Source organism: Rhinatrema bivittatum, chromosome 5, assembly GCF_901001135.1.
Source record: "Rhinatrema bivittatum chromosome 5, aRhiBiv1.1, whole genome shotgun sequence".
Classification (NCBI taxonomy): domain Eukaryota; kingdom Metazoa; phylum Chordata; class Amphibia; order Gymnophiona; family Rhinatrematidae; genus Rhinatrema; species Rhinatrema bivittatum.
The window spans coordinates 280,082,199-280,097,012 of NC_042619.1; the positions used below are offsets into that span (position 1 = coordinate 280,082,199).

Genomic DNA, 14,814 nt, shown 5'->3' on the forward strand with positions numbered 1-14,814 from the left:
AGTAAAGATGGCGCCGGCCATCCAGTGCTCCTACCATGTGACAGGGGCCAGCCAATGGCACGGAGACCCTGTCACATGGTAAGGGCAAAGGGGCTTCGGCGCCATTTCTTTTTAGAACAGCTGATGCCTGGGAATGGGAAATCTCTCCCCGAGGCACCCCTGATTCGCTCCTCTACCCGAGGCCCCCCTGGATCTCTCCCTGAGGCCTATTATATAATAGGGGCTGATGAGTAAAGATGGCGCCGGCCATCCAGTGCTCCTACCATGTGACAGGGGCCAGCCAATGGCACGGATACCCTGTCACATGGTAAGGGCAAAGGGGCATCGGCGCCATTTTTTTTTTTTTAGAACAGCTGATGCCTGGGAACGGGAAATCTCTCCCCGAGGCCCCCCGGGGCCCCCCTGGACCACCAGGTCATTTTAAAAGGTTTTGGGGGGGTCGGGAGGGTGGGATCAATTTAAAGGGTCGGGTGGGTTTGTTTTTTTAGCGGCGTGGGCCTCCCTAAAAAAAAAAGGGTCGGGAGGGTGGGGGAGGCTAAGGGGGGTCGATTTATAGGGATGGGTGGGTTGTTTTTTTTTATCGGGCCATTGGCGCCATTTTAATTAGTGGCAGCCAAAATGGCGCCGATGGCCCGAGAGCGGGAGATCACGCTGGGACACCCCCCCCACCCCCCCCACTGGACCACCAGGTAATTTAACATTTTGGGGGGGTTCGGGAGGGTGGGGGAGGGTAAGGAATTTGTTTTAAAGGGTCGGGTGGGTTTAGGGGTTGTTTTGGTGTGCCGGTTTTCCCGCCCTCCCCCAAATAATTCCCGTGCCCTATTTAACGATACAATACAAATGCCCCTGACGATAAATCGGGGGCATTTGTATTGTATCGTGTATTGTATCGTGCACTCTAACGATTCACATCCCTGCTTACTATAAGTTTAACTTTCATTCTGGGTCATGCTTTGCTCCAGCCCCAGTGCACAACTGTTTTTTCTTCTTTCTCTTTTTTTTCTTTTAAAAGGAAAAATAAGGTTAAAAAAAAAAAAACGACTTCACCGGCACAGGTAGCACAAGAACATAAGAACATGCCATACTGGGTCAGACCAAGGGTCCATCAAGCCCAGTATCCTGTTTCCAACAGTGGCCAATCCAGGCCATAAGAACTTGGCAAGTACCCAAAAAATAAGTCTATCCCATACTACTGATGCTAGTAATAGCAGTGACTATTTTCTAAGTCAACTTAAATAAAAGCAGATAATGTATTTCTCCAAGAACTTATCCAAACCTTTTTTAAACCCAGCTACACTAACTGTACTAACCACATCCCCTGGCAACAAATTCCACAGTTGAATTCTACGTTGAGTGAAAAAGAACTTTCCCTGATTAGTTTTAATTGTGCTACATGCTAACTTCATGGAATGCCCCCTATTCCTTCTATTATCCGAAAGAGTAAATAACCAATTCACATTTACCCGTTCTAGACCTCTCATGATTTTAAAGACCTCTATCATATCCCCCCTCAGCTGTCTCTTCTTCAGGCTCAACAGTCCTAACCTCTTTAGTCTTTCCTCATAGGGGAGCTGTTCCATCCCCTTTATCATTTTGGTTGCCCTTTTCTGTACCTTCTTCGTCGCAACCATATCTTTTTTTGAGATGCAGCGACCAGAATTGTACACAGTATTTAAGGTGTGGTCACACCATGGAGTGATACAGAGGCATTATGACATTTTCCATTTTATTCACCATTCCCTTTCTAATAATTCCCAACATTCTGTTTGCTTTTTTGACTGCCTCAGCACACTTAACCGACGATTTCAATGTATTATCCACTATGATGCCTTGATCTCTTTCCTGGCTTGTAGCTCCTAATATGGAACCTAACATTGTTTAACTATAGCATGGGTTATTTTTCCCTATATGCATCACCTTGCACTTAATTATCCAAATTAAATTGTATCTGCTATTTGGATGCCCAATTTTCCAGTCTCACAAAGTCTTCTTGCAATTTATCACAATCCGCTTGTGATTTAACTACTCTGAATAATTTTGTATCATCTGCAAATTTGATTATCTCACTCGTCGTATTCTTTTCCAGATCATTTATAAATACATTGAAAAGCACAGGTCCCATTACAGATCCCTGAGGCACTCCACTGCTCACTCCCATCCAATGAGAAAATTGTCCATTTAATCCTACTCTCTGTTTCCTGTCTTTTAACCAGTTTGTAATCCACGAAAGGACATCGCATCCTATCCCATGACTTTTTACTTTTCCTAGAAGCCTCTCATGAGGAACTTTGTCAAATGCCTTCTGAAAATCCAAATACACTATATCTACCGGTTCACCTTTATCTACATTTATTTTATTTATTTGCTTGCTTTTGTATACCGACATTCGATCGAGATATCACATTGGTTCACATATAAACTGAACAGTAAATAAGGCAAGGGCAGCTTATTTTTACAGTATAACTTACAGTATAACTTAGAACGGATAACATTTTTCAATATGATTTGGAACATTTAACTATTTACAGATTTACATGTTTATTAACCCCTTCAAAAAAGTGAAGCAGATTTGTGAGGCAAGACTTGCCTTGGGTAAAGCCATGCTGACTTTGTTCCTTCCATTAAACCATGTCTTTCTATATGTTCTGTGATTTTGATATATAGACACTTTCTACTATTTTTCCTGGCACTGAAGTCAGGCTAACTGGTCTGAAGTTTCCCGGATCGCCCCTGGAGCCCTTTTTAAATATTGGGGTTACATTAGCCACCCTCCAGTCTTCAGGTACAATGGATGATTTTAATGATAAGTTACAAATTTCTACTAACAGATATGAAATTTCATGTTTTAGTTCCTTCAGAACCCTGGGGTGTATACCATCCGATCCAAGTGATTTACTACTCTTCAGTTTGACAATCAGGCCTACCACATCTTCTAGGTTCACAATGATTTGGTTCAGTCCATCTGAATCATTACCCATGAAAACCTTCTCCAGAACAGGTATCTCCCCAATATCCTCTTCAGTAAACACCGAAGCAAAGAAATCATTTAATCTTTCTGCGAAGGCCTTTCTCTAAATGCCCCTTTAATCCCTCCTTCATATAATAATCCAACTGACTCCCTCGCAGGCTTTCTGCTTCAGATATATTTTAAAAAGTTTTTACTGTGAGTTTTTGCCTCTATGGCCAACTTCTTTTCAAATTCTCTCTTAGCCTGTCTTATCAATGTCTTACATTTAACACGCCAAGGCTTATGTTCTATCTTATTTTCTTCTGTTGGATCCTTCTTCCAAGTTTTGTATGAAGATCTTTTGGCTTAAATAGCCTCCTTCACCTCACCTTTTAACCATGCTGGTAATCGTTTTGCCTTCTTTCCACCTTTCTTAATGCATGGAGTACATCTGGACTGTGCTTCTAGGATGGTATTTTTTAACAATGTCCTCGCCTCTTGCACTTTTTTTACCTTTGTAGCTGCTTCTTTCAGTTTTTTCTAACTATTTCTCTCATTTTATCAAAGTTTCCCTTTTGAAAGTTTAGCACTAGAGCTGTGGATTTGCTTACTGTCCCCTTTCCAGTCATTAATTCAAATGTGATCATATTATGATCACTATTGCCAAGTGGCCCCCAGCACCATTACCTCTCTCACCAAATCCTGTGCGCCACTGAGAATTAGATCTAAAATTGCTCCCTCTCTTGTCGGTTCCTGACCCAATTGCTCTGTAAAACTGTCATTTATTCCACCCAGGAACTTTATCTCTCTAGCATGTCCCGATGATACATTTACCCAGTCAATATTGGGGTAATTGAAATCTAAAACAAAAAATCCCAACGTGCAAGAAACAGGTAACCAAGTCCATCAGCAAACTTATAGTCAATTTTTTATTGAGATAAGACTTTTAAACAATCATTCCTGGGAACTCCATAGATCTTCAAACATGCAAGTGAACAGTCCCCCGACACGGTCCGTGTTTCGCGGTAGCTGCATCGGGAGGGACCCACGGTTAATGTTATCTAAGGTATAAAGAACAATAAATGATGGACCTTATAAATATGGCAATTAAACGTATACAGGTTTTCAAAAACATACCTTATATATTCATCGTGGAGCGCACCGGCTCGTACACCAAGTGAACAATTTAAAGAGGCAGTTTTGGCGCCAAAGACAGAAAATACCGCGAGAGACTCGCAACTAAACTCCTCCCCCACAGAAGTGTCAACAAAACAAAAACCATTCAATGTCTTTATTAAGACCTTTTGGATGGACAGTAGATAAATTAAAAATCCACTTTTGTTCACGTCTACCCAGGATTTCAGAATAATCCCCTCCCCGGAACGGGGGTACCACCACCTCTAAAATTGAAAATTGTAGATCAGCAACGGTGTGATGATGTTGAACCCAGTGTGTGACTAGAGGTTCGTCCATCCTGAGTAGACGGATGTTCGAGCAATGTTCTATAATTCGGGTCTTGACCATCCTAGATGTCTTGCCCACGTACAGTAAAGGGCAGGGGCACTGGATGACATAAACCACGCCCATCGTAGTGCAATCCGACCTATTTCGAAGTTGGTGGAAAAATCCAGTGTCAGGATGAGTAAAGGAATTTGACAGGGTGGTGTGACTACACACTGAGCAATGTCCACAAGGACCATGCTGGCCAGCTCCACTCTCCCTCATTGGTCTATTAAAATTGGCGTGAACTAGCTGATCCCGGAGATTGTTGCCTCTCCGAAATGTGAACCGCAATGGTCCCTGAAAAAGCGATGAAAGGGATAGATTCTCCCAATGTCTCCGGATCATAGCTGCAATTGCTTTACTAGCAATAGAAAAAGGTAAACTACAATTAAAGCATTGACCTTCGTTGTCTGATGAGGGGAGGAACAACCAGTCACGGTCAGTATATAGAGCCCTCTTAAAAGCTTTTTTAACCACCCGTATGGGATACCCCCTGTCCAAAAACCGCTGAGACAACAACTGGGATTGGTTCAAAAAATCACTCCTAGAAGAGCACAAACGTTTTAGTCTTAAAAATTGTCCCGTAGGAATGTTGTCTCTCAGAGGTTTCGGATGACAGCTGGAGTATGCCAAAAGCGTATTCCTGTCAGTTTCTTTCCTAAACAGTGTAGTAATGTATTGATCCTGTTCTACAGAGATGATGACATCAAGAAACGCAATTTGTGAGGTGTGAATACAGAAGTTAAATTGTATGTGTGGGTTTAGGGAGTTTAACCAGTCAAAGAAGACAAAAAATTGAATGTCTGTCCCTGTCCCTGTCTCCCATTATTACTGCACTACCAATTTGGTTAGCTTTCCTAATTTATCTTTGCATTCACTGTCCGTCTCACCATCTTGGCCAGGTGGACAGTAGTATACTCCTATCACTATACTCTTCCCCAACACACAAGGGATTTCTACCCATAAAGATTCAATTGTGCATTTAGTCTCATGCAGGATGTTTATCCTGTTGGACTCTATGCCATCCCAGACGTAAAGCACCACTCCGCTTCCTTGATGCTCCTTTCTGTGATTGTGATATAATTTGTACCCAGGTATAGCACTGTCCCTTTGGTTATCCTCCTTCCACCATATCTCTGAGATGCCACTGCTATTAGTATAAACAATAACATGGGATAGACTTAATTTTTGGGAACTTGCCAGGTTCTTATGGCCTGGATTGGCCACTGTTGGAGACAGGATGCTGGGCTTGATGGACCCTTGGTCTAACCCAGTATGGCATGTTCTTATGTCAATTAAGTCTATGTCATCATTCACTGCTCTACATTCTAATTCTCCCATTTTACTTCTTAGACTTCTGACATTAGCATACAAACATTTCAAAGTGTGTTTTTTGTTTGTATTTTCATTCTGCTTTTTAATTGATAGGGATAAATTCGAATTTTTTTAGTTCAGGTGAACTTTTTCAGGCACTTGGACTACTTTTCTTATTTTTGGTACCTCACTGTTGGGATGCCCTAATTCTAATGCATCATTAGTATCTTTTGAAGTTACCTCCCTCTGAACTATGTGCTGCTGAGCAACTGTTAGCTTTCCCCTTTGTTGTCGTTTAAAATCTGCTCCATCTCCTTTTTAAAGGTTAGCACCATCAGCCTGGTTCCACCCTGGTTAAGGTGGAGCCCATCCCTTCGGAAAAGACCCCCCCCCCCTTCCTCAAAAGATTCCACAGTTCCTTACAAAACTGAATCTCTCTTCCTTGCACCATCATCTCATCTACGCATTGGGGATCTGGAGCTCTGCCTGCCTCTGGTGAGCTGCGCGTAGAACAGGGAGCATTTCTGAGAATGCTACCCTGCAGGTTCTGGATTTAAGCTTTCTACCTAATAGCCTAAATTTGACTTCCAGAACCTCCCTCCCACATTATCGTATGTCGTTGGTGCCTACATGTACCATGACAGCCAGATCCTCCCCAGCACTGTCTAAAATCCTATCTAGATGATGCATGAGGTCTGCCACCTTTGCACCAGGTAGGCATGTTACCAGGCATTCCTCATGCCCACCAGCCACCCGGCTGAAGTGTCTACATTCCTAACAATAAAATCACCAACTATGATGGCCGACTTAACCCTTCCCTCCTGGGCAGTAGCCCTTGGAGACACATCCTCGGTGTGAAAGGACAATGCACCATGTGGAGAGCAGGTCCTTGCTACAGGATCCTTTCCTGCTGCACCAGGTTGATGTTCTCCAATCATGAGACCTTCTTCGTCCAAGGCATTACCAAGGCTGCCAGTCTGAAGTTGGGACTTGGCTACTATTTCCCTGAAGGTCTCATCTATATACTTCTCTCTCTCTCTACCTCCGCTCCTCCAGGTCTGTGACTCTAGCCTCCAGAGATTGGACTCATTCTCTGAGAGACAGGAGCTCTTTGCATTGGATGCACACATACTTCTCACCAGTGGGTAAAAAATCATACATGTGACACTCGATGCAAAAGACTGGGAGGTACCCCTCTTGCTGCTGGACTTTTGCCTTCATCTCAAATTTGTTCAGTTCCTAGTTAAATTTTAGGTTACTATGGGAGCAGGAATATGTCTAATTAGCATCCTTTAAATGTATTAGTGTATTTACTATATGTCTGGTAGTGACCTACAGGGGAATGATCAAACTCTCAATAAGGTGTGGAGTGTTCATGAAGTGAAATTAAAAGGCTCATTTTTTTGTGTGTGTGTGAAAGTGGCACCTACCTATAAATAAAAGGATAAGCTGGAGGTGGGTGGGTCGGGAAATACAAACACACTAACTTCTACTTATTAGCTGCCTTACTGACTATTAAAAGCACAAACACACTAAATTATATACCCCAATACTTTTAAAAAAATTTCCCAAGCAAAACTTACTGATTCCTTTCAGCCACCAGCAAGGTGATCATCTCCTCTCAGTGCTCCCTAAACTCTGGACAGAGCTTGCTCATAAAATACCCCATCCTGACTACTTTCCAAGCCCCACAGACCACTCACTAATTTAAAGGCAGTTTCGGGGGGGGGGGGGGGTTCTCTTTACTTATGTGCTCCTCTATGAGCCAACAAACCTCTATCTGTCAGTGCACATAATTGCATCAGCCCTAGTGTCCTGTACTTAGTTTAAGAGCCCTGCTTTACTTCAATGTGTACCTTGTACCACTCCCTTTACTTTCAAATTTCAGTGTTCTTGTGCACAGTTTAAGAACAGTGGCTTCACCCTCCCTCTGGAACCTTGTGTTTTTTTTCTCTGTGCGAGGCTTAGAAAAAAAATCCCCAACTTGACACCATATGCTGAGTGGTGTTCCCCTGGCTGGAGATGAAATCCACACTGACTCCAGCCTTTCTGGTGCAGATAAAAATGTATTAAGCAAACACAAAACGGGGGAAAACAGGGTCACTCTGTTACAAAGCACGCATTTATACAATGGGTATAAAAACAATATGGATCCACTACATAGAAAAATGTACTACAATCTGAAATATATGTGCGTAATATTGGGGCAGAGATATGCTGTATTTCATAGGCTATGTGGTTGCCATCACATAGTTTTTAAAATACAGGTTTTACTTTTTACACACATACCTATATGTATTTGTTGGCTTACATGCACGACTGAAAATTACCCTTAAAATATTTTGGTATTATAGTAAAAATCTTACAGTATTCTGTGTATTGCATATTTATAGGAATGCAAAGCAGATCCATGCTGTGGTACGAAATGTAAGCTGAGGACAGGTGCACAATGTAGTAATGGAACATGCTGCGAAAATTGTATGGTAAGACAGCCAGGTTTCATTGTTTTATGGTTTCATTTTTAGGCTGAATGTTTTCTACTGCAGTGTAACCCTGTTATAATGAATTTAGTTTTACTGAATTGCATGATCTTCAACTTTTTCTGATCTTCCATTCTGTTTTACTCTCATCCCAGTGTGCATCCTGGGCTGTGCATTAGGGATGTACAGAGGTAAAATTTTCATTTCAGTTCATTCATTCATTCCTTTTATAGATCACCAAAAGTCATTTGGTTCATTTCAAACAAAATGACACAGGGTACAAATTATATTGCAATGATAGGGAGGATCAACTTGGTGGGGGTATGGCAATTTATGTCCGGGAGGGTATAGAGTCCAACAGGATAAAGATCATACAAGAGACTAAATGCTCAGTAGAATCTATATGGGTAGAAACCCCATGTGTGTTGGGTAAGAGTATAGTGATAGGAGTATACTACCGTCCACCTGGACAAAATGGTCAGACAGATGATGAAATGCTAAGAGAAATAAGGGAAGCTAACCAATTTGGCAGTGCAATGCAATAATAATGGGAGGTTTTAATTACCTTAATAAACAACAGAGTCAATACTAGTTACCCAAAAGAGGGTCAACTATAATAATGAAGGGCACCAAGTAATACTTTTAATTTAAACCCACCTGTATGAAGGTGTCAGCAAGCCTAAAACTGTGTATCTCAACAGACACCAATCGGTCTTTTAATCATTCACCTTCATATAACATTTTTTTTATTATTATTCAGAAGAACTATTTCTTTTTTATATTTTTATAAAAAGTCCCCGATCCTCAGGGCATTTAGCAAAAAGACTCTTTTTTTCTTCAGGGCAATTTCTAATAATTGCAATAAGAAATCGCTAGGAATGCATTGAGGTATGGGTCCTCTCAAAATAAGTCTATGCAATGTCAATCGTTTCATCTTGTGGGATAGAGATATACAGGGCTTCTAATTCTAATGTTGCCATTTTGATGTCAGTGGTCACGGAGATTTTTGCATTTTCTAGTGACATCAGAATATTTAATGAGACATAATACGTTGGCTTCAGTCCTTCTTTCCAGTAAAGAGATTGCTGAGACATTGCGTCCATGTTTGAACTGGTAACCACCCTGTGTAAAATAAGTAGTATTTCATTTCTACCACTACTAATTTTTTAAAATTGCCTCATTATTACTTTCAGGTTAAGACTCTTTTGACACTGTTATTCGCATGTCCCTGAAGAAGCATTTTGCAAAAACACTGGCCATGCTGGGCTTGTTTACAAGGAATATTTAAGAGTCTTTTTGCTAAATGCTCTGAGGATCGGGGAGTTTTTATAAAAATGAAAAAGAAAAATTTCTTCTGAATAATAATAAAAAAATTTTTATATGAAGGTGAATGATTAAAAGACCAATTGGTGTCTGTTGAGATACACAATGTCAGGCTTGCTGACACCTTCATACAGGTGGATTTAAATTAAAAGTATTACTTGGTGCCCTTCATTATTATATTATAGATTTCAATTACACCAATATTGACTGGGTAAATGTAACATCAGGAGTTACTAGAGACATAAAGTTCATGGATGTAATAAATAAATGCTTCATGGAGCAATTGGGTCAGGAACCAACAAGAGAGGGAGCTATTTTAGATTTAATTCTTAGTAGAAAGCAGGATTTGGTGAGAGAGGTAATGGTGGTGGGGCTACTTGGCAACAGTGATCATAACATGATCAAATTTAAATTAATAACTGGAAGGGGGAAAATAAGTAAATCTGCAGCTCTAACACTAAACTTTCAAAAGGGAAACTTTGATGAAATGTGGAAAATAGTTAGAAAAAACCTGAAAGGTACAGCTGCAAAGGTTAAAAGTGTTCAACAGGCATGGACATTGTTTAAAAATGCAATCCTAGAGGCACAGTCCATATGTATTCCACACATTAAGGGGCGGATTTTAAAAGGCCTGCGCGCCAGTGCGCCCATTTTGCATATGCCGCCAGCACGCGTAAAGCCCCCGGGACGCGCGTATCCCGGGCTTTCGAAAAGGGGCGGGGGGGGCGTGTCCGGGGCGTTCCCGAAATGACGCGGCGTTTCGGGGGTGTGCCGTGGCGTTTCGGGGGCAGGCCCGGGGGCGTGGTGCCTGCCCAGGGGCGTGGTCAAGGCCTCCGGACCAACCCCCCGGGACCGGAGGACGGAGCGGGGCTGCCGGCTGGCGCGCACAAAGTTACGCCTGCTTTCAGCAGGCGTAACTTTGCCGACAAATATAGGGGGGGGGTTTAGATAGGGCCGGGGGGTGGGTTAGGTAGGGGAAGGGAACAGGCAGGGTGCGCTGGGCTCAGTGCGCGCAGGTTGCACAAATGTGCACCCCCTTGCGAGCGCTGACCCCGGATTTTATAAGATACGCGCGGCTACGCACGTATCTTATAAAATCCAGCGTACCTTTCTTCGCGCCTGGTGCGCGAACAAAAGTACGCGATCGTGTATTTTTTAAAGATCTACTCCTAAGAAAGGTAGAAGGAAGGCACAACGATTACCGTCATGGTTAAAAGGTGAGGTGAAAGAGGCTATTTTAGCCAAAAAAACATCCTTCAAAAATTGGAAAGGATCCATCTGAAGAAAATAGGATAAAACATAAGCATTGTCAAGTTAAGTGTAAAACATTGATAAGACAAGCGAAGAGAGAATTTGAAATGAAGTTGACCATAGAGGCAAAAACTCATAATAAAACTTTTTTAAATATATCCGAAGCAAGCAACCTGTGAGTGAGTCGGTTAGACCATTAGATGACCGAGGGGTTAAAGGGGCTCTTATGGAAGATAAGGCCTTTGCAGAAAGACTAAATTAATTCTTTGCTTCCGTGTTGGGGACACACCTGTTCCAGAGATGGTTTTCAGGGGTGATGAGTCAGATGAACTGAACAAAATCACTGTGAACCTGGAAGATGTAGTAGGCCAGATTGACAAACTAAAGAGTAGCCAATCACCTGGACCAGATGGTATGCATCCTAGGGTACTGAAGGAACTAAAAAATGAAATTTCTGATCTATTAGTTAAAATTTGTAACCTAGCATTAAAATCTTCTATTGTACCTGAAGACTGGAGGGTGGCCAATATAACCCCAATATTTAAAAAAAGCTCCAGGGGCAAACCGGGAAACTATAAACCAGTGAGCCTGACTTCAGTGCCGGGAAAAGTAGTGGAAACTATTCTCAAGATCAAAATTGTAGAGCATATAGAAAGACATGGTTTAATGGAACACAGTCAACATGGATTTACCCAAGGGAAGTGTTGCCTAACAAATCTGCTTCATTTTTTTGAAGGGGTTAATAAACATGTACATAAAGGTGAACCAGTAGCTGTAGTGTATTTGGATTTTCAGAAGGCATTTGACAAAGTCCCTCATGAGAAGCTTCTAAGAAAACTAAAAAGTCATGGGCTAGGAGGCGATGTCCTTTCCTGGCTTACAAACTGGTTAAAAGACAGGAAACAGAGAGTAGGATTAAATGGTCAATTTTCTCAGTAGAAAAGGGTAAACAGTGGAGTGCCTTAGGGAATTGTACTTGGACTGGTGGTTTTCAATATATTTATAAATGATCTGGAAAGGACTACGACAAGTGAGGTTATCAAATTTGCGGATGATACAAAATTATTCAGAGTAGTTAAATCACAAGCGGATTGTGATACATCATCTGTTGGAAACAGGATGCTGGGCTTGATAGACCCTTGGTCTGACCCAGCATGGCAATTTCTTGTGTTCTTATAGAATTTATTTATTCCATTTGTTTATTAATTTCCCATTAAAGTCAATAGGGGAAGCAATGCAGCCTATTTTGGGTTCCAATGAATTCTAATGAAATTTTTGAGTAGACATCATCAGAACAGGAAAGAGCAAAACTGGCATAAATAACCCAAGGTACCATGAAGAGAAGACAAAGTAGCAAAAGTGGCAGGAAAACCACCAACACACATATATAAGGTCAAAGCAGCACAAAGAGTGGCATGAAGACCCCAAAGCACTATGAGAGGCACAGAGCAGTCACCCACAGTTGCAAAAATGCCCCAAGGATCCAAATAAGGGGGAAAAGTCAGAAACAACAGTGATACAAAGCCCTGGACAGAGAGAAGCCAGAGGAAATCTTCAAAAGAGGGCTTTAGTGGTCTTGATGTGAAAATTGAACCTCAGATGTGCATCTATAGAGAGAAGCCAGAGGAAATCATTCTTGGTGTGCAAATCATAGGGATGTGCATTCGTTTTCAATGAATGTGCAATCCGCAACGCATAAATCCCTGTTTGTTTGATTCGTGGGTTCGTGAAATGCATGGCGATCCCCCTCGAATAAAGCATATCAGATTAGTTTCATTCTTTTGGTTCACAGTGATTTCTTAGCAGCCATTTGAAATAGGAGAAGGCCATGTGGGAGTATCCATAGCAGCAACCAGCCCTTTCCTGTGAGTCATAAGTGACCTCACAGCCCTGTCATAGAGTGAGTCAGACAGGTTGGCAAGGAGACCAGAATCCCAACATATCAGAGCTAAGCATTTATCTAATGCAGCCAATTGCCGCTCTCACTCAGTGCTCTGTGATGCTGTTCCTGCTGTACTATTTATACCTTAAGCTTGTATCGTGCCACGCACTTTCTTTTAGGGTTTTGCATGAAAAGGTCGTTACTTTTGAGCTTTCTCTGAGGGTCTCAAATCTGTATTCAATTGCTAGCTCCTTTGATAGAATTTTTAATTGAAAAATATATTTGTTCATTTTTGCTTCTGTACCAGCCAGGCTTTTTTTGGCTGCCCTTTATTTTTAATTGAACTCAGACTGTCTGTCTCCAAAATTCCCTGGGGGTCCAGCAGGGGGTCCGGGAGTGATCTCGCCATCGGCTGCCAGTAAACAAAATGTCGCTGATAGCCTTTGCCCATACTATGTCACAGGGGCTACCGGTGCCATTGGTCAGCCCCTGTCACATGTTAAGAGCATAAGATGGCACTGATGGCCATGTGACAGGATCTGACCAATGGCACCGGTAGCCCCTGTGACATAGTAGGTCAGAGGCTATCGGCACCATTTTGAGCGAGGCAGGCCAGACAGCATGGAGGGATAAATCGTTCAAGGGACCCCTCTGGACCACCAGGGATGTTGGTAAGTCTTGTGGAGGGATCGGGATGGTGGGAGGGGGGTTGTATTTAATGTTTTATAGTAACTTTTAATGCTTGGGGTGGGGTTTTTTTAGCTTCATTTTCTCACATCGTTTTTTGGGCCGGTTTCATTTTTCCCGCTTAGTTTTTTGTTCATTTTTCCAAAAAACTAACTGAGGAAAAACGAACTTTACCCCGAAGCGTCCGACTCAAAAAATGACCCGGTAGTAAAAAACGAAGCTCATCTCTACTCAGTTGTAGTATACAGCAAGGCACTGCACTGTGCATCTGTGTGTAGTTTTCCAGACACATATATTGGTACAGCGGTGTTCATTCACCAATAAAAAAATAATTATTTTAATTTAAATCCCTAGTAGGCTATGACATTAAATCCATGATGTCAGGTAAAGGTAGATGAGTTATTGGGACTGGCAGAGGAGACACTTCAAAAGGCAGTGCCAGTCCACCATTAAAGTTAAAAAGAGAGCTGTTCCAATCTAAAATCTCTGGAGGGGCAAGCAGTTCCATCCGGAAAAAAATGAAATTTAAAGATGATGCACCACCACCACCTGTTCCTGACCCTGTAGTTTTGGAGGTGAGGGAAGGGAGGCTGAGTCATGCAAGACAAAAGGGCGGGACCCAAAAGCAGCAGTGCGACAGAAGACTCTACTTAGCACTGAAAAGGTAGTGCAGGCACTGCTTGCTTCTGATTCCGATGAAGAATCATCTTGTGCGGGATTCTCATCATCAGAAATGGAAGAAGTAATAGCTGAAGAAGGTTTAGGAGGATTAGTTAGTTCTGTCTTAGCCTCCACTTCAATGCTGCAGGGCAGAGATGAAACTGATGATGATGAGGAGGAAGAGCAGTCAGCGCAGGCACAGAGTGTGACTGATGCACCTGGCATTGCTTCTCAGGGTGCACCCACTACTTCTACTCCAGTGCCAACATCCACCCCGAAGGCTACAGAGAAGGGATCAGGAAATAAATCTGTGATCTGGAGCCACTTTAAAGTAATGGAGGACCTGCATTTTGCTCAGTGTAATTACTTTGCCAGGGCTATTAGCAGAGGCAAGGAAATGGGACATCTAACTAATTTTGGCATGATGCATCATATGCAGAAGCAACACCCAACAGTACTGCCATCTGGAGATGGTGGCAATACAAGTCAGGGGACCCCCTTTTCCAGGCAGCGTAATGTGGTTGAAAAGGAGCAGAGTCACCCCACGCCCTCAGCCCCTTCTAGCAGTCAGGTGGCAGGCCAATAGCCCCTTGCCATGTGCCAGAAGCGATAACCCACCATGGAGGAAATGGGGTGTTGTTTGGTAACGCTATCCCGGGGAAGGAGGCAGGCAGCCTCAAAAGTTGTAACCAGGAGCATCAGGGAAATGATTGCCCTTCATGACCAGCCCTTACAGGTAGTGGAGAATGTGGGTTTCAAGCATTTGC

General features: G+C 42.4%; 1 protein-coding gene across 1 annotated transcript in view; it reads left to right on the forward strand.

Annotated features, from left to right (window-relative positions):
• The window catches only part of LOC115092767 (disintegrin and metalloproteinase domain-containing protein 9-like), a gene marked incomplete at its 3' end in the record, with an annotated part of 1,804,538 nt that overhangs the window by 1,548,554 nt on the left and 241,170 nt on the right, over positions 1-14,814 (forward strand). The window contains exon 13 of the mRNA XM_029604071.1: positions 8,158-8,247. Within this exon, the coding sequence (XP_029459931.1) occupies positions 8,158-8,247 (90 nt within the window). The remainder of the gene's footprint in view (positions 1-8,157; positions 8,248-14,814) is intronic.